Source organism: Apiospora aurea (assembly GCF_038362705.1).
Source record: "Apiospora aurea strain CBS 24483 chromosome Unknown utg000008l_segment0_segment0, whole genome shotgun sequence".
Classification (NCBI taxonomy): Eukaryota; Fungi; Ascomycota; class Sordariomycetes; order Amphisphaeriales; family Apiosporaceae; genus Apiospora; species Apiospora aurea.
Genome location: NW_027117395.1, coordinates 4,080,391 through 4,106,835, shown reverse-complemented (window position 1 = coordinate 4,106,835; position 26,445 = coordinate 4,080,391). Strand labels below are relative to the sequence as shown.

At 46.3% G+C, this 26,445-nt stretch overlaps 6 protein-coding genes across 6 annotated transcripts; 2 read left to right on the top strand and 4 right to left on the bottom strand.

Annotated features, from left to right (window-relative positions):
• Window positions 1-2,703: 2,703 nt before the first annotated feature.
• On the top strand, window positions 2,704-5,438 carry PG986_012740 (small oligopeptide transporter- OPT family protein; the record flags this gene model as incomplete). Its single annotated transcript, XM_066848962.1, has 5 exons — window positions 2,704-4,251; window positions 4,353-4,544; window positions 4,609-4,760; window positions 4,803-5,292; window positions 5,352-5,438. The coding sequence occupies 5 exons, from the start codon at window positions 2,704-2,706 to the stop codon at window positions 5,436-5,438; spliced, it is 2,469 nt and encodes an 822-aa protein (XP_066695658.1).
• Window positions 5,439-7,193: 1,755 nt separating this feature from the next.
• PG986_012739 (uncharacterized protein) lies at window positions 7,194-8,585 on the top strand (the record flags this gene model as incomplete). The annotated part of the gene is made up of 1 exon (XM_066848961.1): window positions 7,194-8,585. One exon carries the CDS (start codon window positions 7,194-7,196, stop codon window positions 8,583-8,585), a length of 1,392 nt encoding a protein of 463 aa, XP_066695657.1.
• Window positions 8,586-9,843: 1,258 nt separating this feature from the next.
• On the bottom strand, window positions 9,844-11,204 carry PG986_012738 (uncharacterized protein; the record flags this gene model as incomplete). The annotated part of the gene is made up of 3 exons (XM_066848960.1): window positions 9,844-10,914; window positions 10,977-11,050; window positions 11,111-11,204. The coding sequence occupies 3 exons, from the start codon at window positions 11,202-11,204 to the stop codon at window positions 9,844-9,846; spliced, it is 1,239 nt and encodes a 412-aa protein (XP_066695656.1).
• A 2,434-nt stretch (window positions 11,205-13,638) lies between these two features.
• Window positions 13,639-14,264, bottom strand: PG986_012737 (uncharacterized protein; the record flags this gene model as incomplete). The annotated part of the gene is made up of 2 exons (XM_066848959.1): window positions 13,639-13,689; window positions 13,767-14,264. 2 exons carry the CDS (start codon window positions 14,262-14,264, stop codon window positions 13,639-13,641), a joined length of 549 nt encoding a protein of 182 aa, XP_066695655.1.
• A 504-nt stretch (window positions 14,265-14,768) lies between these two features.
• Window positions 14,769-16,013, bottom strand: PG986_012736 (uncharacterized protein; the record flags this gene model as incomplete). The annotated part of the gene is made up of 1 exon (XM_066848958.1): window positions 14,769-16,013. One exon carries the CDS (start codon window positions 16,011-16,013, stop codon window positions 14,769-14,771), a length of 1,245 nt encoding a protein of 414 aa, XP_066695654.1.
• Window positions 16,014-16,605: 592 nt separating this feature from the next.
• PG986_012735 (uncharacterized protein) lies at window positions 16,606-17,153 on the bottom strand (the record flags this gene model as incomplete). Its single annotated transcript, XM_066848957.1, has 2 exons — window positions 16,606-16,752; window positions 16,815-17,153. The coding sequence occupies 2 exons, from the start codon at window positions 17,151-17,153 to the stop codon at window positions 16,606-16,608; spliced, it is 486 nt and encodes a 161-aa protein (XP_066695653.1).
• Window positions 17,154-26,445: the final 9,292 nt, after the last annotated feature.

Genomic DNA, 26,445 nt, shown 5'->3' with positions numbered 1-26,445 from the left:
GGCAAATGCCTTTTGCCCGGCAGCACGGACGCAGCTGCTCTGCTGACGAGGAGTTACCCTTCAAGCATAAGTTGTCTTAACAAGAACGGTTGGAGTAAGTGATGATCCGGATTTTGAAAGAGACAGTCTACAGCTGTGGTGTCCTCGCTCTGTATTGTTGTCTTTTGCCTTTCCGCTCTTCAATTTAGCCCTTTGCCTGGCTAAGGGCTTCGAGGTTTGAATATAGACTATGTTGAAGCAAAGGCCTCAGTTGCTGGCCAAAACCCGGGAGGACAAGTCATTCCGTTAATCAACGGCACTGGGCCTTGAATACATGTCAATACAGTTTATGGGATGCAGTAGTAATGGGCCATTCTATCTCGAACTCCGGTTGAGTCCTACAGCTGGGTGAATTAGGGGCTCCTTGATCACTTGTACACGACAGAAATACCGGTGGTGAAATGGATTTTCTGGCCCTCCAATGGCATTCACTATGGACCTTGGTTGCGTTCAATATTTACACCAATCCAGATAGTCGCTTCGGCAAGTTGGGCTTGCATTTGCTCCATACCGGGGATGATCCTTTGAGGCTCAAAATACCAGAAGTTGGAGTATTATCATATGCCTGGAATAAGGACAGTGATCACGAATTGGAAGCCCAGGGTCAACTCGTTTTAACAAAAGAAAATTTGGACAAGTTGCAAGTCGATACCTTGGTATTAGACGCCCTGTGCCAGGCCAAGATGCGAACGGGGCCATGGCAGAACTCTGACAATGAAAGTAGTATAAGTCCATTGAATTAATCAAAACGATGCGGCGAGTTACTACGTGGCATCATAATGAATGACTCGAAGCAAAGTTGGAACGAGGCTCGTTGAGAAACGAGCAGGGTGCACCGAGACCAGGCGTACGGCTTGGATCGAAGGTTGGTCTTCAGACGTCCCTCTACTCGAGTTGCGGGAAATGGTTGCAATGAATTTTCTTTCCGAACAGCTACCAGTTGTCGTCACATCTGTCAAGCATCAACAAATAATCAAGGCGAGATTATAGCACCATCTACGTATTGTGCACTTCCAATAATGCATTAGCATTTGCCCATATCCTCTTTCCCCTTGTGCCCCTTTTCGTCCAGCTGAAAACGCACACCAAGGCTTGGAACCCAGCGGCTCCTGTTGGTATCATGTCTTATCCGGAGCCTAGAAGCCATAAGCTACCTGATACCGATACTACTCAGCCTAGCACGGATTCCAACAGGACTGTCTCAGATACGAAGAATCCCGCAAAACAACCTCCGGCCAATGTGGATGCGTGCTTGGCTTACCTACTTACTGTAGGAGTACTACGAGGGGTGAATGTAAACGCTCTGAAAAAGAAACACAGCTCATGAGGCATCAGGGAACATCAACTACATGAGCCACAATAGCCATTGACTAGGCCTCCGGCAGGATATGGATGATCACTGTATCCAAGGCCACCTCGGCAGGATCCGTGGGGGCCTGGAGCCCCTATTCTACGAATGTTGCATAGTCATCGTTGCTCTTCCACCCAGTACTAGTTTTGAGTATAAATGTCGCCTGTACACAGAAAATTCCAACCAGCACGAGATTCCACAGCTTGTCACATGTATACAAAAGTTGAAATATCAGGTATGGGAAGAATGTTGCTTCGAAGTCATTTTCGTCTACCATGATACACCAGTGAAGACGGTTTCTACTTAGGATAATCTCGAAGTCCTTTAATGAGAACTGATATTGAAGAGACAGTTCTAGAGCTCGCCAGAACAGCGAGGGTTCGGGACACGGAAGTGTACATCAGCCCATGATGATCAGCCTCATCAACTTGTAATACACAAACAGCAAGGAAAGGAAGCAGAAGAACCACGACGTCCTCTTGGATCCCACGACCGATTCAGTGGGACTGCAGAGTCCTGGGGTAGTGCAGGAGTAGCGCTGATAAACCAACTAGTGGCTGCCGAGGGTTGGGCTAGATAGGTAAGTACTTTAGATAAGTAACCGAACCGAAAGGCATGTAAAGTATCAGTGGTGGCAAACATAGCTTGCCCCCAGAATTCAATCATCGGAGATCAGGCCGCACGTGCAACCAGTCCGTCAACAGCTGCTACGTGGATTGACGACCTTGTACGGCCATGACAAAACCCAGTCTCTCATCAGCGGTTGCACGAAGCGGGGCTTCCTTCCCCCTGCAAGATTGCCGAGACGGCTACCCGTCCGGACGAAGCTTTCGCCAATGATATTGACGTCTGGCTGATAATGCTTGGTAGCAGCCAACGTAAGATCGGACGGTTTTGGCCGGCCATGGCCGATAAAACCTCCCCAACGAGCATGACAGCGACCCCGCCAATGAACGAGGCGCCTCTTGTCACCTTCCACGAACGGCCAAGGGCTCGCAAAACCCGTCGCTACTTACTTATCATGGCCCCCGGACCCTGTCGCTGATTGTGGATCCAAGATACCCGGGTAGTGCTGTCCCGGGGATAAGTGACAAAATGATAAGCGACACCTGCTGTGCCGCGTTCAATCGCCCGTCGGTCTTGCAGCGCGTCGCCTCCATGGCTACTGGACTGGCCTGCAGACCATCTCATTGAGAGCTACATATTCGTCTTTGCATCTCCACATGTGCTCAGCAAGCGCCTCTCCCGGCGGCCGCCAAACTATCGAGACGCAGTAAAGGATACAGGATTGGGCCTTCTCGAATTGAGTCACCATGCGGCTACCTTTCAGCAAAGAGGAGAGCACAGCTGCCTCTCCTACTGAGATTCATCCTGCCGAACATGAGTCGGGCCACAGTTCCCCGGGGAATACCAAAAGCGACCCCGGGCTGCGCGTCACAGCGGCAGCAGCGGATTTGGAAAAGATCATTAACGACCACCAATTCGATCCCAATCTCCCCTCGGAGACGCTGGATGCTGCTAAGAAAGCCATTGAACATGGCAACGCCGACGACATCCTGGCAGCCGATGCCATGTTCACCGAGGATTCCCCCTACGAAGAGGTTCGTTCAGCTGTACGCAACACTGATGGAGGCGAGGTCGCCAGCACCGTCCGCGCATGGATTCTCGGCTTCATCTTCGTCACCCTCGGCAGTGGTCTCAACATGTTTCTGAGCATGCGGAGTCCCGCCATCAGCTTCCCCGCCCTTGTCATTCTCCTGTTGGTTTACCCTGTCGGCTGCATATGGGCCAGGGTGATGCCGACCCGAGTCTTCAACACATTCGGACTCCGATGGACTCTCAACACGGGCCCCTTCAATATCAAGGAACATGTCGTCATTGTTCTGATGTCCAACGTCTGCATCAGCTATGCGTATAGCACCGACGCGTTGCTAGCACTCCAGGGCAAACCGTTCTACAACATCAACTTGGGATGGGGCTTCTCGCTTCTGTTCACCTTGAGCTCCCAGCTTATCGGAATCGCCCTCTCAGGCATATTCCGGCGGTTCCTGGTCTGGCCTTCGGCAATGATGTGGCCCAACCAATTTTCCAACACGGCCTTGTTCTACGCCTTGCATGACAGGAGCAAGAGCGACGGTGTCAGTACCAACGGCTGGTACATCAGCCGCTATCGCTACTTCTTCATTGTCGTCGCCGGCATGTTTTGCTATTACTGGATTCCTGCTGTGTTGTTCCAAGGCCTGTCGGTCTTCGCTTTTGTCACTTGGATCCGACCAGATAACGTGGTGCTCAACCAACTCTTTGGCGGCGTTACTGGACTCAGTCTCATCCCCATCACATTCGACTGGACGTACGTCTCTGCATACTTGCAAGACCCCCTGCTTTCACCCACGCACTCGCATATCAACACCCTCTTTGGCCTTTTCTTTTTCGTCATCCTCGCCACCATTGGCATCACATACTCGGGCGCAATCTACGCCGACTACCTGCCTATGGTAACAAGTCAGACGTACGACAATACCCAGCAAGCCTACAATGTCAGTCGCATCTTGGGTAGCGGCTTCACCTTTGACATAGCCAAATACAAGGATTACTCGCCCCTATTCCTCCCGCCTGCGTTCGCCCTGAACTACGGCTTATCTTTTGCCGCGTTGACCGCGGCTCTGGTGCACATAGGCCTGTTCCATGGGAAGGAGATCTGGTATCGTTTCAAAGCGGCACGCAACCAGGAGCCTGATATCCACCTGCGCTTGATGAAGAAGTATGAAGAAGCGCCCGACTGGTGGTACGTCATGCTATTTGTAGGGTCCATTGCGATGGGCCTTGGCACGGTCCTTGGATACAATTCGCAGTTACCATGGGTGAGCCCCCGTTCAATGTCCTCGCTTACATGCCCTTCTATACATGACCCCTGATGGGCTTATTTATGGAAACGTGTCTGCTAACCACTGATATCGAATAGTGGGCATTCTTTGTGTCGATTATCGTTGCTTTGGTATTCATCATACCTACCTGCATGATCCTGGGTATCTCGAATATCTACTTGTCACTAAACGTCATTTCCCCTTTCCTGGCCGGGTTTATGATCCCAGGACGACCAATCGGCGTTATGATGTTCAAGGTCTTTAGCACAATCACCCTCGGACAGGCCCAGGTCAGTACTTTCCACTGACCCAGTATACCTGGAGGGACAAGAGCTCACGTTTGAATTGCACCAGACCTACAGCGGAGATTTGAAGTTGGCCCACTACATGAAGATTCCTCCGAAAGTAACGTTCTGGTGCCAAGTCATGGCCACCATCTGGGCCGCCTTCGTCCAGATTGCCGTGATGAATTGGACCCTGGGCAACATTCCCGACGTTTGCGCTAAGTAAGCTGAACCACCATTACCTTTGCTAGTATTCTATCGAAGCTGTGTGTTGACATCGAACCAGCAACCAAAAGGACCATTTCACCTGTCCGAACGGACGAGCCTTCTTCTCCTCGTCCATCGTGTGGGGGTCATTGGACCGCAGCGCATGTTTGGGCCGGGATCGATCTATGCCAAGTTCAACTGGTTCTGGCTGGTTGGCGCAGGATTGCCGGTTCTGCTATGGGTCTTGATACGGAAACTGCGTGTCCCCCATGCGCATCACTTCAACGCCCCGATTATGCTAGGGGCCATGTCCTGGCTGCCGCCCGCTACCCCCTTGTCGTTCTCGACCTGGGCCATCTTTGGCCTGATCTTCAATTACTGGATAAAAAAGCGCTGGAACGGCTGGTGGCGTACGTACAACTACCTTACGGCCGCAGGTCTTGATGCTGGGCTGGTGATATCGACCGCGGTCATCTTCTTCGCCATCACACTGCCGAATGTGAAGATACCGCAGTGGTGGGGTAACGTTGACATCTATAACACCGTGGTAAGTGGCTTTGTACATTGGCACTCTGCTGTCAAACCGCCTTTCTGTGTTCATCTTAGCTGACCACCCGAACACAGGATGCGTCGTACACAAGCTGGCTGAAGACCGTCCCCGAAGGGGAAACTTTTGGCCCAGCAACCTGGTAGGTCTCCTCCAGGAGATGTGGTGGCCCAGGCCGATGCTGCTTTGATAGGTCGATGATGGTCCAAATCAGCTTGGTCAACTTAGTAGCTCTAGTAATGAAGGATACATCAGGGCTGTTTCTTCTCTGTAAACGACGCGCGATGGAACCTTCCGGAGTGCTGGTGCACAGAAAGATGGTGGCAATCTACTGCTATTGTAGCAAACGCATCGCTTCGGCACAAATGAGAGCGATAATACCAGTCTCGCCTTGCCTGAGAGCAACCGTAGCGAAGTAGGCTGAATAAAATCAAGAGTTGAAATGCAGTACGTACATCTGAAGCTGGTGCGTGTCCAGCTATGCTTCTGGTGTTGCATGAGACGGCGCCGAAGGGCGGCCGCAATCGACCGATCGCTTCTCCCGACATCAGCCGAGCACCCGCTTCGGACCACCCCTGAAAGAGTGGCCATGTGGAAGGAGCAGGGGGTACGGTACCCAAGAGACTGGCGTCAGTGCTCCAACACGAGGGCGAATGCTCTCTGTCGTCGCAATTGCCTGCTTGCCGGTCTAGCTTTTCTCCCCAGAGAACATGCTAGGCCCGTCGCGACTAGATAGTGACAGCAGGTATTGCAATCACTGTGTTGCCAGGTGAGTACACCAGGTATAATCTCTCGGCACCTGGCTTGGTTATAGAAACCATGCCAGGGCGAGTGCTTCAGGTGCCAGCACTGAAGAGGACAAGTTTACTCTTCAATGCCGCACTTGTTTTTTTGAACTCATGCATCTCGTTCTTCAGGGGCGGCCGAGGGCGCGGTATGAAGAGCCTTTGCCTTCTCAGAAAGGGAGACTTGCATTGCTGCAACGCTCTGTCGAGACTGAGGTCAGCGGCAGAGAGAAGACAGCAACCCACAGAGTAAAACAATAAATGGACGTCCAGGCATGAACGACACCAGCCGGTAAAGGTAGGATATCATTCAAGCCCTTGGCCCACTGCAAGACACAATAAAAGTAACACAATATGGTTCACTAACCCGTAGAACCGCGGGAACAAAAAACACCGGCCAGGTATCGAAATGGGGGAGTGGGAGGGATGTGATGAGCATCAACATTACCTGTCGTTGTCGAAGGTGCGGCGCGTCTTCTTGCTGCCATGGTGGTCCGTGTTAGAGTTGACGCGCTTCGCGGATGCAGAAGAAGAAGAAGAAGGGGACTTTGTGGTTGGCTCCATGACTGTAGTCTGAAGGTGGGAATGCAAGAATGATTGTAAAGAGTTGATAGATGTAGGGTAGATGGAGGAGAGGAGGAGAGGAAGTGCGACCAGCGATGACCTGGGGGGGGAGTTGTTGAATTTATGGAGGTTGGTTGTGTGACCTTCTGTGTTTCGGCTGCTGGGGCCCCCGGGGTTCGATCAGCGTGCTAATTTCCCAGCACCCTCGCTAAAAAGCCACTGAAGCAGCCTATGAGTTGAGCCTCACGGATACCCAAACTTAGGGCTGAACTCAATTGAATCACTGGCGTAGCTGCTCATATGCATTGCCTGCTCAGTGGAGGCTCAACATTCGAGCGTGCTATCCTGGTTGTGTTCATGTATCATATCTGGAAAGGCAACATTCGTGGTTCGAAGTTGAATCTGCCTGATGGCGGGTGCGTTTGCAGGGAGGGTGCGCACGGTTAGTACTGAAGTACTTACAAGCGTCGCTTCCAAACCAACAAACCAAACCGCTCCAATCGCCTGCCTCTGATTGAGACTGTACCATACCAGAGAAACACCACACTCAACATGGAGGATTCGACAGATTCCTCTATCTGCGTCCAGAGCACCGACGAAGGTTTCGCTTGGTTTGATGCCGCATTCTCTGACCCTGGCAAGCAGGCCCGTATCAAGGAGATCCACTTTGAGGTCTTGCTGCCCCGAACCAGCGTCAAGCGGCTCAAGAAGATGCAAAGCAACGCCGAGACGGCCGCCAACAACGCCGTCTTCACGCACGCCGCTGCGGCCTTCTTCCGAGCCCTAGCCACCTGGGAGCCCCGCAGGCCGGGCGGCGGCATCAAGTTGACAGTGACGACACGGTCGCTCAACCGCGCCCTGATCCAGGAGCTGGTCGCCAGCGGCGGCCTGGACCAGCTGCACAACCAGTTCGGTCCGCCCATCTGGGACTTGCGAGACAGCTACCGCTACGTCCAGTTCACGCCCGACGCCCCGCCCCTGCCCAAGGTGGCCTGTGTGTCCGAGTTCGACGTGGCCAGCAACTATGACTTCCATCCCAGCGTGCTCTCCGCCCTCTTGTCCGCCCAGGCCCGACTCGAGAGACTCGAGTGGCGGCTCTTTCTCCCTGGGAGGCGCCTCACTTCGGAACGCCGCGAGATCCGGTCGGCCCTGGCGCACGCCCTGCAACACGCTGACTTGCCGCAAACGCTTGCCACCGTCGAGATCTACCTGTCGGACCAAGACCCTGGGAACGAGCATTTCGACCCGGGCAGCTTTGGCGAGGATGCCGAAGATGCAGATGACCTCAGCCTGGCCGTGCGGCGCATCTGCCAACTGCCTACGATCCGCACACTGCGTCTGGAAGATCACTGGATTCTGTCGCCCGTCGCGCTAGGTAAGCACGCGGGTCTCGCTGAACTCCACTGTCCTTCCCTCGAACACTTGTATATCGAATGCGCTAGAACCACACCGGGAGGCCAATGGATGATGTCGGGGGATCCCGAGGCAGGCATCGAAGAAGACGGCTATTGCGATTCCGACGCGGAAGAAGAGGAACCCGCCGCCTTTGATTCAGACGACTCGGACACGTCGGACTACCCGCCCGAGTTCGAGTGGGACAAGCAAGATGGAGATGTACCAGGAACCTGGTTCCGCTTCCATCCGGAACCGCCCTACTCGGCGCTCTTGCAGTCCTTTGCCGACGGCGTCGTGCACGGCATGCCCAGTCTGCGCAGCTTCGCCGTCAAGATTGGGAGGAATAGTAGAGCACCGCTGAGTCTGATGTATTTTCCACAAGCGGACGGCGAGGGCAATGGGCCTTATTGGTATGCCTTGGCTCGCAGGGACTTTGACACGTCATGGCAGATGCCACCGGAACTGAGACGGGCCCTTAAGGGGCCCGACGGAAACATTGGGCTCACAGGCGACTTCGACGACAAATCTACCAATGGGGCTGGCCTATAACCAAGTTTGTTCAAAGTTTGCTAACCATCCTATAGACCCTAGGCGCCCAGAAGCCTATACGAACCGACAGGTTTTGGAATATGCAGGACCGTGGATAGGAGCCGCCTATATCATCGGCACCGAAATAGATTCAACTTCAATGGCAGATAAAATGACGATATCAACATTTCGATCGCCTGTTCCTAGGGCACCACGGCCCTGCTGGATGTAGCCACCGGTGGTCATTGGATCTGGCGGTTCTGGGAGTCCTTGTAGATACTGGGCTTGAGGGCCCTGGCGAAAGCGCTGCAGAACTTTTCGAACTACGCCTTGTCCTCGGCAATCTCCTGGAACATCTGGAGGTCCTTCTTAACGATAATCTTCTTGATGAACTTCATGAGCTTGGTCTGCCCAAAGGATCATGTGAGTATTCGCTTGTATTCTGCCAAACACGATCGAACTATTGCTTTCGTCAACATCGGGCGTACGGCTGACGAGCATGTACGACTACCTGTTCACGAGGACGTGCCGGTCACCTCAATGCATACCGACTATGCTCCGCGCAAATATGGGAACCGCGCACACTTTCCACTTCTAATGCCCTTGATATGAAGAGTGAACCGTTCATGGTCTGCCGGGTCTTTTGCTCCCGGCCGGCAAGCCGGTGCATCTAGCGAGGGGATGGCAAAATATGAAACGCAAGACTTGCGCCACATCTGCTCGTGTGAAGTAACTTTGCATTATTGCATGCATCTCTCCAAAGTCTGGTTTCAATACTCCAGCCTGTTTTTTTTAATTGGAACCGGATACCTCCTTTCGTCGAAGTACAGATTAACCAAGGGCCTCCTTGTAGTCGCCTACAGCGTTCAGCAGGAGAGGACGAGCAAATCCGCTTACGGTATCGTAAATGGGTGGCAGATACGAACTCCCTGAACACGAAAAGATTCCTCGTCGAACTCTCATCACCCCCAGCCCCTTCAGTTGGCAATGTCATGCAGCTTCTTGATGCAGTGGGGAATCACGAGGTCTCATGAAGTTCTCATATATCTTACTACCGCTAAATGTGTTTCTTACTCCGAGTTCGCTCTAATATTAGGCCGTTTATTCAGCAGCGATATAATACCCCTTGGCACTTATCTTGAAACCAAGGTCATTTACGTACGTACCTTTCGTAAAACACACGATCAGTACGTATATGCGAGTCATGAAATCTGTGGCTGAATAGTGTATTAACGCTAAACAAAACGACACGGGTATCTAAGCCCTCTATTAGAAACACTTAACTCTCGACTGGGCGACACCAAGCATGCAGATGCCTCCTGGGGTAGGCCGCCGCTATGCACTCCCGCCACTGCATGTCCTCGGCCGTGGTCCCGTCCAGGCTCATGTCGAAGTGGCGCAGCATGGTCGCGTACGCGATGTAGAGCTCGCACATGGACAGGTTGACGCCGAAGCACGCGCGGGGGCCCCGGCTGAACGGCACGAGCCAGTGCTCGAGGTTGTGCGGCTTGTGCTCGCCGGCCAGCCAGCGCGCCGGCTGGAAGGCCAGCGCGTCCGCGAAGACGGCCTCGGACTGGTGCACGTGCAGGATCCCCATGCCCACCGCGGCGCCGCCGGGGATGTGCTGCCCGCACAGGACGGCGCCCTGGGCCGGCACGACGCGCGTCAGGGACACGCCCGAGGGGATGAAGCGGAGCGACTCCTTGAGGGTCGCGGTCAGGAGGGGCAGGGCCTCCAGGTCCGCGAGGCTCGGCCTCGTGCCTGGGAAGGGCCAGACGGTGAGCAGCTCCTCCCGCAGGGCCGCGAGCAGCTCGGGCTGTTGGAGCAGGTGCCAGTGGCCCATGACCAGGGTGTCGGCGACGGTGTTGGACCCGGCGAAGACGAGCGTGAAGCCCTCGTCGTGCAGATCGGTGAGTTCGGGCAGGACCTTGGTGCGCCACGCGTTGGCGTCGAGCATGCGGTGGAAGATGGTCTGGTGCTGCGCGTCCTCGAGCTTCTCGGGTGAGTTCAGGACCGCCTGCAGCTGCCGGTGGATGACGTCGCGGACCTGGTACACCCGCGGGGCGATCGCGTCCGCGTTGGGCAGGAGCTTCATGACCAGCGTGGGCGGGAAGGCGTAGGTGAGTTTCCGGACCCAGCTGAAGTTCTTGAGCATGGGGAGGGCGGGGAGGGTGGCGTCCATGCCGAGGATCAGGGGGTCCCGGAAATGGGGCGCATCCAGGGCGCCGATGTTGTTGCCGAAGGTGAAGGACATGATGGTGTCGAGGGTGAAGGAACGAAACGCGTAGAGGAGATCGATGGATTGTCGCGCCCTATTCACACTGGCAATGGCAGACGCGAGCTTAGTTGCCTATTTCCCGATTAGTGCACTGTGAGAAGCAGGTGACTGCCGAAGAGTTGGTCGATGCTCACATTCTCCCATACTAGTCCCTCGATGTTATGGATGGCTTTCTTGGAAAACATGGGCATGAGGACCTCTCTCCGTTCTGTTCCGCCTGCTGAGTAAGCGGATCTTTGCGAAAAAAGGGGGTTGTTCAACTACTGACCTTTGGCCTGGGCGTATTTTCGATACACAAACGAGCCAGACTTGAATCCGGTCACGTTGTATAGCTCATCGTCCTTATCCCATCGTTTGGTCATGTTGTATATCTCGTGGAACGCGGATGGGTTCCCGAAATGGAGCTGCGGTCTCGGATGTCAACGACGAATAACTTGTTTAATGCGGATGGCTTACCTCATTTGGCGAGACTCGGATGATGTCACCTGCCTCGGCATGTTAGCAGACAGAGAGAGGACATGCTTGATGATTGTTCTTACCATATTGCGTGTGTAGCTCGAGTAGTTCCTGAGCCAAATTTTGTTTCAGTATCACCTCCTTGTATGCTCTCCAGAGCCCGGTCGCCCCCGGCCATGGCCGGCCCCGGGAACTTCCGCAAGGGATGGAAAAACACATTGTACACGATCCGGCAGAGGAATAGAATAAACGGAGCAGCAACGGTAGCCCACAGCCAAAAGACACTGAAAACCATATCGGATGATGGGTTCTTTGAGGGGCAATAAGTAGGGAGTGGTGACGCAACAATTGCGCTGTCAAGTAGGCCTGGCATGCGTACCACTACCGCGGTGCGGGTTTCTTTTATACAATTCAGCGGCGGTCTCATCCATGCCGGTAAACAATCTGATAAATATCAGACCCACCGAGATGTCCATCGAAGGCTCCTTGGCGCCCAGCACGGCAAGCGCGGCGACACTCGATCTTGTGACGGCAACCTGCCACCACGGGGATCTTGGCGCTTCTCGCTGCCTTTGAAGCACATGGGTTTGCAATTACCTACACGTTCGTGGATCTCGAAGCGTGACTTGGTCGGAGTTGACCTATAGTACTCCGCGATAAGACTTTCACCCCTGGTCTGAGGGAGGTATAGTCAATACAAGAGTGGTAGACCGCCAATACCACAATTTAACTTGGAAACCTGCTGATATGGATCGCCGTGGTAAGCACTCTAAATTTTTCGTCGTTGGCTGCTTGCCAATCTATGCAAGGTGGCCACGAGGATGCGCGTCGTCGTCCAAAGTGGTGCTGCCATGCACTGCGCCATGGAGGTCCGGAACATCATCAGATCAACCATCGGAACGCGCTAGGCGGGTTGAGGGGAAACAAGCATCCGCGCCGTTGGCCGTTTTCGGCCACCGCCATTCTAGAGCGTTCTATTTTGTGATCCATGGGGCCGTGGTGGTGTGAGCATCTCGGGGATCCTACTGTATACTGAAACCGTTTCATCTTTTTACCTCAACGCCACGTTGCGTACTAGTCCTCAAAGAGTATAAAACTGGAGTATCGACTAAAACGATCATGGACAAGAAGCTTCTGTCATGTTTCACTGCGCTTGCCCCAGCGACCTCGTGGAAAGATCGAAAGAAAAAGAAAAGAAGGCCAATAAACAAGCGAACAGCATGGAGTGCCCGGGGGAAACAACAATCACATGAGCTAGCAGAAGCTCGAGGTCCGTATCTAACACGCACCCCGACCTATTGGCAAATGGTGTTGACGTACTTAACCAGCGTAACATCTGGTTATCTATTACCCCGCGCCACTGTATGTGAGTCCCCAAAGGAGGAAGAATGCTACCCCAAAGGCGGGAAGAGTACCACCATGCTTCTGCACACGCGGACCCTTTATGCAATAGGGGCGGGGCAGTCCCTCACCAGAACATGTTTCCGACCGAACCGCCACTGGCAATTAGGAAATTCGGAGAACACCCTACACAGTAGGGCCAGTTGCCGTATTTTGCCCCTTCTTTTGTTGATTGGCGGATACCGTGTTGCACTTCAGACGAATTGCAGGGTACGAAGTAACAGGAATCGGACACACGGGACAAAAGTTTAGGTAAAAGCCCACCTCGCTTACTCACAGGCCATAAAAGAACGTTCACCGGTCCGAACACGGTCAAGGCGTCGACTGAGAAGCCGAAGAATACACGGAAGAGTGGCGGCGAACCAATCCTATTGCCACGTTGCCTCTCAAGAGAATAGTGTGCGCGGGCAAGAAGCCCCCCTGAAAGCACCAAAGTAGTCGTGAGGCGGAATATCTATCAATGGGAGTTCCGCGAAACTGATATCTCATTACAATTTCCAAGTAAAGAGTAAAGCGGGGCCGGCGGCTTCTCGTAGAAATGAGGATGGTGCCATGTGTACTGAGCACCTAAGATTCAGATATGGAGTCATGATCAGTAAGCCGAGGTAGCTTCCCTGTCGGTCAACAGGAAACGCTGAGTAGAACAGACAAACTCCCGGGGACAGCACATCCATATGTTCAACAGGGGGCTCCAGTCCATAAAGAGTTGTCTGATTTCGCTACAAGCAACAACCTCGTGGTTGATGCGCTAAGGTGTTTGATAAGTACATATCCCCGAACCTTCTCACACCTCTCTTCAACGGGAGGACGACCAAGTTGCAGAAACAAAAGGCTGAGGAGGAGTATGGTACCCCGAAACATATATCGCAGTTACGATGTTTCCCCCACGGGAACAGAGCAAAGTCTAGCAAGTGAGCCAGTAGAGCAGACGAATAAAGCTCAGGCAGTGATCTTCTCCCACTCGAGTCTTGCCACAAACAGGCTTCCGCTCTGATGACCACACATCAATTAGTACACCCCCAGTTGAAATGCTTGATTATGGAGATCCTGCCAGAGACCGAACTCACGCGCAACAGGAAAGGCTGGATTGGTCGGAGCACCATGATCAGGTTACCGTCCTCCTCTCGCAATCCGATCGTCTGTATCTGATCGGTACCCATCCAGTTCGGATCGACGGCCACGTCCACCGAGGTCTTCAGCAACCACCCCTGCCCGCCTTCTTTCCTCAACAGTTCGTATCGCCCCATGCACGCCAGGAGGGGCCGGGCCACCCGCAGCACCTCCGCGTCCGAGGCGGTGGTGTAGATGGGCGACGGGATGGGCTGCGCGGCTTCCGCCGAGGTGAGCATGCAGCACAGGTACGGAGGGTCTCGGCTTAGGACGAGGCTCCCGAGCGGCCGTCGGCCGCAGGGTCGATTGACTGTCGTGATGCGCGCGGTCGAGTTCGGGTCGTTCGTCAGTTCGAAGGAGCGGATTCGCCAGGAGCCGGCCAGTTGGGCGCTCATCTCCTCCTCAGTGGGTAGCGGAGCGTCCGGTTGGCCCGGCATGGGTATGAGGCCGGCCATTTCGCCCGGAGTGGGTGCTGCGGATCGTTGCATTGAATGCCAATACCCTGGCTGCCAGAGACGTGCGCAATCGTCAAGTAGCTAAGTGGTTGAAACTTGAGGGATTCTTGGTTTTGAGCAAATCTTCTCTGCCGATGGGTCGAGTGGGAGAGGTTGCTTTGGTATCAAATTCGTGCGAAGAATATGCCTATCGCGTGGACCAACCGCTACCCAACGTTTGATTCGCATCGTGCCTCCCTTGAATGTCCCTATACCGATTGGTAATCATACAAAGGCGGGTAAGTGGGGAGAAGTGTAGGTACGGTCTATGTGTTTTCTACCTCCTACGTGAAGGAAAGCACGTTGGCTTGTACCCGTAAGGTACTTCCTCCGTTGTCGAGAACACGATGTCGTACCTCCCGGGTTCAGTCCCCTTGCACGCTTGGGCATTGCGCGGCTGTGTGGGGCCAGTCCGTTATAATTATCACATCTCGGTCGTCTCCATCATACCCACTGACGTTCTATCTAGAGGTCACTCCAGTCCGACTGGTCCGAATCAGGCACGACATTTCGCGGCCCGAAATCGTGCATACCTGCCCTGCAGATGTCAATCTCTCTCAACCTGCGCTCCGCCCGGTTCCACGCGCGCGACCGAAACCCCGTCCGCCACGCCATGCTGTACTCCACCCCGCGCACCCCTGCGGCGCCCAGCGCCTCTCGGATATCATTGCCCGGATCGAACAGCCCGAATCTCTCGGGGCGCGTTTCGGCCGCGCAGCCGATGACGGAAAGAGGCCGAATGCCGTCGGGCACGGCTCGGACCAGCAGCTGCTGCCATCCCTCGTCGTCGTCGTCGTCGTCGTCGGGCTCTTCGTCGGAGATGGGGCCGCGGACGGTGCACCACTGCACGGTTAGTTCCTGCAGGGCGGTAAAGCCAGCGAAAGAGGCCGCCAGTCTGCTGTTGATGATGCCTCTCATATCGTCGTGTCTCTTCGCAGTCGCCAGTTGGAGGTCAAGGGACCGAAGGGTGTGCCGGCAAGAAGCTAGGGCTCGTACTGCTCCAACCGGCTCGAGTAGGGCTTTCTCTGGCCACCCCCCTCGGGGACCATAACCATTTTCTGAGTACACGAGTCCACAAAGAATGGGGCAAGCGGTAATGATCTGTCGCAGCTCCTCTTCATCGAACCAGGCGGCCGTGAGGCGGAGCACTCGAAGCTGGGCAAGGGGAAGTCGCGGTTGCAGCGATCCGAATATGGGGGCGGTGTCGATACAGCAATCGCCCGCCAGCATCCGCAAACCTTTGGAGCGGGCGATGAGTGTCGCAGTCAGCTCCTCAAGGCCGTGTGGCGTCGTGAACCTATTGGACCCCGTACCGGGATTGGCGCACACATGAATGCTCGTAAGTGGCAGCTCCTCAACTTCCGCGAGGCAAGAGGGCACACGGTCGCTCGAGTCGTCGGCGCTTTCGCCAAGGCTGAGATGGGTCAGAGATGGAAACGTGGTGATCAGCTTCGCAATGAAGTCGACCTTGGCGATTTCGTTGGTTTGTCGGATTCGGACGCCATGAAAGCTCGCAGGTGGGCTGCTTCGGGCATGCTCAAGCTCCTGCGCCAGACCTTGGGCATCTTCTGGAGATGGCCATGACCCAACGAGCACCTTCACCTGGCGGACCAGGCGAGACGGGGTATTATTCGCCGCAACTGACCCGACGAGGCGAAAGAGTTGCGTGTATCGGAGGGCGTACCGGTAATCGGGACCGAAGCCACCCATGCACATATGATGCAAAACAGATTGGGCGGGCCCGCGCAAGGCGCTCGAGTCTAAACACAGGGACCGCAGGTCCTGCGTGTCGGCAATTTACCGTTCCTCGTCCATCCAATGGCCGCCGCGACCGGAAGGGGTGACAGGTGCACATAGGCCATCCTCCCAGCGGCAGTGCTCACAGAACTGCGCAAGAACGAGGTACAAAACCTCCATCGGCAGGCGGTGCAGGAAGGGCGGCGCGCAACCATCTGCGATGGCGGTTGCAGCAGCTTGGTGAATCGGGTTGGCGAGGGTGAAATAGTATGTTTTGGTTCAAGTGGGTGTCTCTTAATTGCAGTGGGCATAGAGTGGACATTGGATTAGGCATGCTTGTGCCTACGCATTGCCCCGGGGAGCCGGGGGAGGGAGTGTTCCAGGGTAAGTCAAACCACGATCGCCATTGGGGATTGCGTTAGTATAAGGCTGTTTTGACGACAAGGGTTGCTCCAAGCCGGTGCCAAAGTCCGGTTCAAGCCAGATACCACGCTGCTTGACTTGCTTGAAAGCAACAATATCGTGAATCTTGGTGCGAAGCTTAGTTGAGGGCCCTCTTCGATGCTCACAAATTCAGCATGCGCAATATAGCCAAAGGGAAGTCCGCGGTCGTATCCACCATCTCTATGCCGAACTTTTGACACAGCAACTGCACGTTGCCCCTTTTCTTGTACCCCTCATGTGCACAGACGAGCACCTGCTTATTCGTCACCTTCTTTTTCCATCCTCCTGATCTCCCTTCGTCGCCGCCGCCGCAGCCGCAAGTCCAGCCACGAGCCCCAGCTCCAGCAGGCTGACGGGCGCGTCGGTATGCGGGCCCAGGTAGACGACGACGAGGCCGGCGCGCGTCTGGCGGTCCAGCTCCCACTGCGTCTGCTCGCGGAAGGGGGCGCAGGCCGCGTCGTTGCGCCAGCTCGCGTCCCAGTCGGGCCGCAACGGGTTGTAGAACGTGATGGGGTGCGTGGACAGGGTGGTGCACAGGGCGACGCGCCAGTCGCCGCTCCCGTCGTTGGCCGCGGTGGTGGTGCCGGCTAGGAAGACGGTGTGGGGGTGGATGGGTGCGGGGTCTGGGGCCGGCGCTTGCACGATCTGCGCGGTCGTCGCGGGCGACATTCTCGTCCCGAGGCTAGGCCGAGTTTCAAGGGGGTTTGTCGACGGGCTTCTTCGAGTTCTTGCGGCGAGGAGAACCGACCCATTAGCCAAGAGTTAGTGATCAAGAGGGACGGGTTCGGGTCATTTGCTGGATCCAACAAATGTCGAGGTCCGGCCTGGAAAGCCATCGAAGCTGCGCTAGTCTGTTTTGGGCCAGTGCTTACTACGTGCTGTCAGCTTTATGGAGCATGGAGGTTCTATTTATGGTACTTATTTGGCAAGTCCAGTTTGTTGTTCTACTTATCTATTTATTGAGATATCCTTCTTGACGGGCTGAGTTCGGCTACAAGTCAACTCGACCACCTCGACCAAGGGTAGCCCTACTTTGTTATTTGTAACCGCTCCCATCCCACCGGATTCGGCAATCTCGCAGATCTGTTTCCCAACATGGAAAGAAGATCTTCTGTTGGTAGACTGCATGCTTTTTGGTACAATGTTTATACTGCATTCGATTGGCTTTTGGGAGACACGCATGGTATCGTCCCTTTCTTGGGCGACTGGCCGGACGAGGAGGATGACGAGAACCAAACAAGGGATCTGGCGTCTGATGTTGTCGTAACAGAAGGCTTCTGCGCCTCGTGTCGATGCGGTCTTGCAAGTTGGCCTCGCGATGCCGGCCAGCATCCCGTGGACCTATGGCAAGTGAACATCCTTGACCCTACAGCGGCAAGCAGCGCGGGATGCAAGCTCTGTTCATTCCTCTTGAATCGGCTCGGGCCTGGATATGCTGGGGCATTTCGGAACATTGAGGACGTGTTTACTTTTTGTCAGCCAGCTTAACTTTTTTTTCGATCCACGCACCTATTCAGCCGGCTTATTCGAATCTTATTCGAAATAAGAATCAACGTTTCGGGAGATCGAGCGTACGTTAAGGGCCGAGCGTGAACAATGCTACACTCACCAATTTTAACGCACGCCGGTTCGAGGACCGAGCGCGAGTAATGCCACACAGCACCCTTTACAGGCTACAGCTAGCGATGTACGAATGCGTTTTGCGTAACGCAGTATGCGTATATTGCAGTATATGCATTCCACGTTTTTACGTAGAAAACAGCGCTTAGGCTATTTTATATTAGACTAAGGAGGTTAATGCGTTAATTTTAAAGGGGAGATATTCTTTTTTATTAATTTTAATGTAGTTATAGTGTAAAACGCCTGCTATTATATAAATTTTTCTTAAGGGATTTTATATTAATAATTTAAAGGTTATTAAATCTCGGCGAATATATATTTATATATATATACGTTAATATATATATATTAATATAAATAAAGGCCTTTATATTTATTTTCTTACTCGAAAGTCTGTTTTTAAAATAGCTCTTAATAAAGTTTATTAGAAAAAAGGCTCGTTTAGAAAGTGTTTTTATTAAAAGGATATTATAAAGCCGAAGAGTTAAGGTAATTAAAAGATTATTATATTTATATACTTTAGATTAATATAACGTGGTTTACTACTACGCGACGTATATTATTTAGCGACGCACCTTTTTTACTTCTCGACCTTTTTATATAAATTAATTTAATTACAACGCTTAAAATTAATTAAAACTACTCGCTATTCGATTCCTCGCTTAAGTTTATATCCTTTTTTATATATTCGCGCATTATAATCTGTTTCGCCGTAAATATTATAACGCCTTCTACCGGTCGTCCTCCGTTTCGACGAACCTTTATTTTTATTTTTATCGGGCGCTAAACGCTTTTTTTTTACTTTTTCGTCCTATAACTGTTAAGATTCTTTAATAGTAAGGGCTTTTTAAGCTAAACTCGCGATTTTTTAGCTCTCCGGCGCTTAAAAAGTGCTAAATTAGCTTCCTTTAATATATATATTTTATCGCGTATAAAGGTTATTTTATAAGCTATTTTAATTATACCCTTCGCTATTTAATTTACCGCATTTAAAATCGGCGTCGGAGAGCTTTTTTAATAGATAAACACCCTTTTTTTAATATAAATAGAGTACTTAATTATTTATTAAGGGTTAAATAACGTTTAAAGGTCGTAGGTACTAGCCGTCCCTAAACAGAATAGGTTAAGTGTAAACGTCCGGAGACGCACATTTAGCTTATTAATTATCTCGTTAAGGTTATAAAATATTAAACTAAATACGTTGAATTTAAATTTAATATTAATTTCCGTAAAAATAGTAAAATGCGCGGTTTTAAAGGCGATAAAGAACTCGAGTTTAGTAATATAATTTATAAAAGCCTTAATAAATAACTCGATTTCTTTCGAATAAGTACGCTTTAAAGGCGAATAAAATGCTATATTGAAAAGTTAAAGTAAATATAATAAATAAGGAGGTATATTAATAATAATAATATCGTTATTTTAATAATATACCTCGAATTCGGCCGAAATATAGCTTTCGTAGCCGTTAAGAATTAAAAGGCGGTAGCGACCTTTCGTTTACGATTTAATATATTTATCGAAGTGTTTAATTTAGTCTAGGCTTATTTCGTTATTAGTCTAGCCATTAAAAATCGGCTTAATTATTTAATTACCCGGTAAATCGGTTTCGCGGGACTAGTTCGCGAAGTAATATTAACCTTAAACGATTAAAAACGGCGGAATATATTAACTTTACAAATTAATATATTTAATCGCCGTTATTTATTCTCGATTATTAGGTTAAACCGACTTCGCTTTTTTACGCCGCTCGGCGCGTATTACGACGAGTATTAACCCGATTATACTTATTATAAAGCCGGTTTCGTCGAAATTTTAAATGTTTTCGTTAACGATCCCGTATTTCGCTTTTATATTCGCGACTAGCGTAAACTAAGTAAAAATAATTTTAAAATCCTCGTAAAAAACCTTTTAATAATCGTACCGACGATTTATTTTAGTTTTTAAGTCCAGGTTACGGTTAATAAAACGCTTAACCTAATATTTATTAACGCGGTCGCCGCCGCGTAACGCAGTAAAAAAATTAGCTATATTTTTTACACTAGCGAAATCGAGAGGCATCCTTCGAATATTTAAATTAATTATATATTTACGAAGTACCTTTTTTTTAATTGGATTTATTTTACGTCGTTTCAGTCGGATTTCGCGTTTTAAAGTTCGGCCGTAAATTCGATAACGTAAAATTAATTCGGGTATATTATAAGCTTTTATTATTACTCTTTAGCTTATTTGATTCGGTCCGTTTCGTATCGCTTAAATTATTAAAACTATCCGATCTTTTTGGGATTAATTAGGTATTATAGTTATAAAGGTATTACGCGTTAAAGTTTAATTATATTGAAATTAAATTAAAGTGCGTCGCTAAGTAATATGCGTCGCGTAGTGGTAAACCACGTTAATTTTATATCGTTAATATTAACAAATATAATGTTATAATTAAAATAAATATAACCTGCTCAAATTTAAAAATTATAAAACTCTTTTAAAATATATTTTAATTCGCGGTATTATATTTTAATTACGTTCTTAATTCTTTATATATTTATTAAAGTGGTGATTTCGTCGCGATTATTTTATTATAAAGCTTAAGCTATTTAATGCTTATTAATCTTTTATAGATTATAATAAGCGTGGTAAATAATCTTTAAACCTTATTAATCGACCGATCTATAAATTAAATCGTGTTATTTTTCTATCGTTTTCTAGGTATTATAAATGTAACGCTATCGATCGAGTATACTAGGTAAGTTAGCTTTATTAAACTCGCTTATTTTAAGAGCCTCGGTGATAGGCGTTAAAATTAGCTTTAGTATTTATAATTATTATTAAAACTTAATATTATTCTTTAAATTAATTATTTAAGTAATAAAATCGACGAAGTTATTACTTCTTTTTAATAACTTAGTAAGTATATTAAGTTAAAGTAAGTATTTATCGATAATAGGTCGGTAAATAAAGGTAAAAGTAATAATCCGTTAGATTAACCATTAACGCGAAGCGTACCTTTAAAAAATATAGGTTAATAAAGCTTTCTTATTAGTTTTTAATGCGAAATTAATATAAATCGATTCCGATCGACTTACGTTTAAAGTAACGTAATTTTCTAGCCGGTCTTTTTTTTAAACGTTTCTTTTAATCTCGTATATTACTTAGTGGCGTTACGAAATTTATTAATAAAAGATTTCGTTAAACTATATAATTGTTTTTATTCCGCTATATCGATAACGTCTTTTATTAATAATTAAAGGCTGTAAGAGTTATAAAGAATAATAAAAACGTAAAAAAGGTTTAAATTTTAATGGAATTAACGATAAATTACTTTTATTAACTACCCAGTAAGTATTAATATAGATCTAGTTAATGCGTTTTAAGTTATTATCGAAGAATTTTAATAAGTAAGGCTTCACCACTTTAAATTCATTACTAATATTTATTTTTAAATTATTAATATCGATATTTTCTAATAAAACGTATATTATCGATCGTATTAAAAGAGATATTAATAATTCGATGCTTTATAAAATTATCGGCTCTATCGAAAGTAACGTTAATATAGTGTAATTAACGAGTAATATTTATAATCTCTTTTTTAATTATATTATATAAATTCGTTAACGTAATCCACGGTTTAATTAAATATATAGTCTAATTAAATACTTTCTTTTAATTTTAACGTAATCCACGGTCTAATTAAATACACGGTTTAATTAAATACTTTTTTTTAATTCCGTATAACTCACATTTTATACTTTATATTTCTACCACTTACGATAGTAAATTAATAGAAAGAGAAAGATATATAATTAACGCTTTAAGCGTTTTAAAAAAACCTTAAATTACGCGTATAAACCGTAGTATAAATATATAATATCTTCTATATAACCTTACGTTACCGGCGTCGCGGTAGTATTTTATAACGAAATATATAATCGTTAACGTAAAAACTTATAAATTTCGAAAAGTAATTAATCGTATAATATATAATTAATTTAAATTCGCGATCGTTTCCGCCTTAGATAAATAATATTAAAAATAACGTAATTTACGGTTTAATTAAACACACGGTCTAATTAAACACACGGTTTAATTAAACACTTTCTTTTAATTTCGTATAATTTATATTTTATACCTTATATTTTTATTACCCACGATGGTAAATTAATAGAAAGAGAACGATATATAATTAACGCTTTAAACGCTTTAAAAAGATTCTAAATTACGCGTACGAGCCGCAGCGCGAATATATAATATCCTTTATATAACCTTACGTTACCGGCGTCGCGGTAGTATTTTACGACGAAATACGTAGTCGTTAACGTAAAAGTTTACGAATTCCGAAGAATAATTAACGTAGTTTACCACTACGCGACGTATATTACTTGGCGACGCACCTTAATTTAATTCTAATATAATTAAACTTTAACGCGTAATACTTTTATAATTATAATACTTAATTAATCCTAAAAAAATCGGATAGTTTTAATAATTTAAGCGATACGAAACGGACCGAATTAAATAAACTAAAAAGTAATAATAAAAGCTTATAATATACCCGAATTAATTTTACGTTATCGAATTTATAGCCGAACTTTAAAACGCGAAATCCGACCGAAACAACGTAAAATAAATCTAATTAAAAAAGAGATACTTCGTAAATATATAATTAATTTAAATATCCGAAGGATACCTCCTAATTTCGCTAGTATAAAAAATATAACTAATCTTTTTACCGCGTCGCGCGGCGGCGACCGCGTTAATAAATACTAGGTTAAGCGCTTTATCGACCGTAACCCGGATTTAAAAATTAAAATAAATCGTCGGTACGATTATTAAAAAAGCTTTTTACGAAGATTTTCAAGTTATTTTTATTTAATTTATACTAGTTATAAATATAAAGGCGAAATACGGGATCGTTAACGAAAATATTTAGAATTTTAACGAAACCGGCTTTATAATAGGTATAATCGGGTTAATACTCGTCGTAATACGCGCCGAGCGGCGTAAAAAAACGAAGTCGGTTTAATTTAATAATTAAGAATAAATAACGGCGATTAAATATATTAATTTATAAGGCTAATATATTCCGCCGTTTTTAATCGTTTAAGGCTAATATTACTTCGTAAACTAATCCCGCGAAACCGATTTACCGAGTAATTAAGTAATTAAGCCGATTTTTAATAATTAAACTAATAACGAAATAAGCTTAAACTAGATTAAATACTTTAATAAATATACTAAATCGTAAACGAAAGGTCGCTACCGCCTCTTAATTCTCGACGGCCACGAAAGCTATATTTCGGCCGAATTCGAAATATACTGCCAGGATAACGATATTATTACTATTAATATACCTCCCTATTTATTACACTTACTTTAACCTTTTAATATAATACTTTATTCGCTTTTAAAGCGTACTTATTTAAAAAAATCGAGCTATTTATTAAAACTTTTATAAACTATATTACTAAGCTCGAGTTCTTTATCGCTTTTAAAGCCGCGTATTTTATTATTTTTACGAAAACTAATATTAAATCTAGATTTAACGTATTTAATTTAGTACCTTATAACCTTAACGAGGTAATTAATAAACTAAATATACGTCTCCAAACGCTTATACTTAACCTATCCCGTTTAAAGACGGCCAGTACCTACGACTTTTAAACGCCGTTTAACCCTTAATAAATAACTAAGCATTTTATTTATATTAAAAAGAGGGTGTTTACCTATTAAAGAAGCTTTTCGACGTCGATTTTAAATACGGTAGACTAAATAGCGAAAAATATAATTAAAATAGCTTATAAAATAACCTTTATACGTAATAAAATGTATATATTAAAAAAAGCTAATTTAGTACTTTTTAAACGCCGAAAAACTAAAAAGTCGCGAATTTAGCTTAAAAGAGCCTTTATTATTAAAAAATTTTAATAGCTATAAAACGAAAAGGTAAAAAAGAAGCGTTTAACGCCCGATAAAAGTAAAAATAGGGGTTCGTTAAAGCGGAGGGCGACCAGTAAAAAGCGTTGTAATATTTACGGCGAAATAAGTTATAATGCGCGAATATATAAAAAAAATATAAAATTAAGCGAGGAATCGAATAACGAGTAATTTTAATTAATTTTAAGCGTTATAATTAAATTAATTTATATAAAAAGGTTAAGAAGTGAAAAAGGTGCGTCGTTAAGTAATATGCGTCGCGTAGTGGTAAACCACGTTAATCGTATAATATATAATTAATTTAAATTCGCGATCGTTTTTACTTCAAATAAATAGTATTAAAAATATAGCGAATCGATTACTTAATTTACGCGACGCGGAACGCGTCGGCGTTAATTAAGCCTCTAATTTTATACGACGATAACTAAATTTCCGGACGCGTTTTAACCGAAAAATCGATTATTAAAAAGTCTTTTAAGAAAATTTCGACGCGTATTACGCGTAGTTTATTTTCGTACGGAATATAATTAATAAATATAAAATTTAAAAAGAGGATATATATAATTTTAACGAAACCGGGTTTTTTATAAGTTAAATTTCATTCGAAATAGTCGTAACTACTTTTTATTAACGCGGAAAGCCTAAAATAGTATAATAAAGGAACCGGGAATAGGTTATAATAATATAGAGCGTCGAATTATACGGTTACGTTATTTTTTCGTATATTATTTTTACTGAAAAAACGTACCTTTTTCCCTAGTACAAAAATAGTTTATTACTAAAAAATTAGGTAATCGTAGTTATTAAAAATAACTGGATTACGAATAAAAAAGCGAGGATTAAATTCGATATTTCGATAAATACACGAAGTTTTATACGAAGGGTATTTACCGCCTGTTAATCTTTAACGGCTATAAAAGTTATTATTCGACAGCTTTCGAGTTTTATTATAAAGAAAACTCGATTATTATACTTTGCATACTTTTTTATTTGTCGTATAAGCTCTAGCTTTTTAATGTCGGCTGTTTTCGTGCGTTAAAAAAGGTATACGGGAAAGAAATTAAAGGTCTTATACGGGCGTATATTACCTATATTTTAAAGGAGGATTTCCTATTAGCGTTTTTAAAAGCGTTCTAGGCGATTTTTACCGTTTCGAATATATAAAGAAGCTTTCGAGGGACCGGACTCGTTCCGTACGATCCGGAATATATTATTTTACAGTTAAATATAAAGCTACGTACTTTAATACCTCCGGGGACGTTTTCCGGCTTACCTATTCTTTAAAAATTAAAAACCTTAAACAACCTAATTAAGGCTTAATCTTAAACCGAATACGTTTAAAACCGTATTATACGGTATTAAAATAACTCTCCGACGTCGATTTTAATTAAATTTAACTAAATTACGAAAAGTATAATGTAAATAATACACCGGCTCGCTTTTTTAAAAGGTAAAGTAATCGCACTATAAAAGGTAAATAAAATACTTAGCCGGCGCCGTCGTACGAAAAAAAACGGTTATAGGATAAAGGATTACTTCGTATATAAACTAGAGAAAACTTACAGTCTTAAAGGGATATTAATAAATAATTACAAAATAAATCGCGCCGAAGTAATAGTCGTATAAAAAGGCTTAAAACGCGCCCGCGACGCTATAAAATTTACGGGGAGCCCGGGTATAATACGCGCACCTATTAAAATAATATAAAAATATTTAGAAAAAAGGATTCCGATTAATTTTAATATATTAAATGCGTTGTGGTGGAATTAATTTATATTTCGTTGTACGAGGCCTTAAAAAGTATTTAATTAAACCGTGTGTTTAATTAGACCGTGGATTACGTTATAGCGAATTAATTACTTAATCTATATAACGCGGGACGTATCGGCGTTAATTAAGCTTTTAATTTTATACGATAATAATTAAATCTCTAAACGCGTTTTAACCGAAAAGTCGATTATTAAAAAATCCTTTGCGAAAATCTCGACGTATATCGCGCGTAATTTATTTTTATATAGAATATAATTAATAAGTATAGAATTTAAAAAGAGAATATATATAATTTTAACGAAACCGGGTTTTTTATAAGCTAAGTTTCGTTCGAAATAATCGTAACTACTTCCGATTAACGCGAAAAGCTTAAAATAATATAGTAAAAAAACCGGGAATAGGTTATAATAATATAAGGCGTCGGATTATACGCTTACGCTATCTTTTCGTATATTATTTTTTCCGGGAAAAAGCACCTTTTTTCCTAATACGAAAACAGCCTATTATTAAAAAACTAGGTAATCGTAATTATTAAAAATAGCTAGATTATAAATAAAAAAGGTAAAGATTAGATTCGATACTTCGATAAATATACGAAGTTTTATATAAAAAGTACTTACCGCTTATTAATATTTAA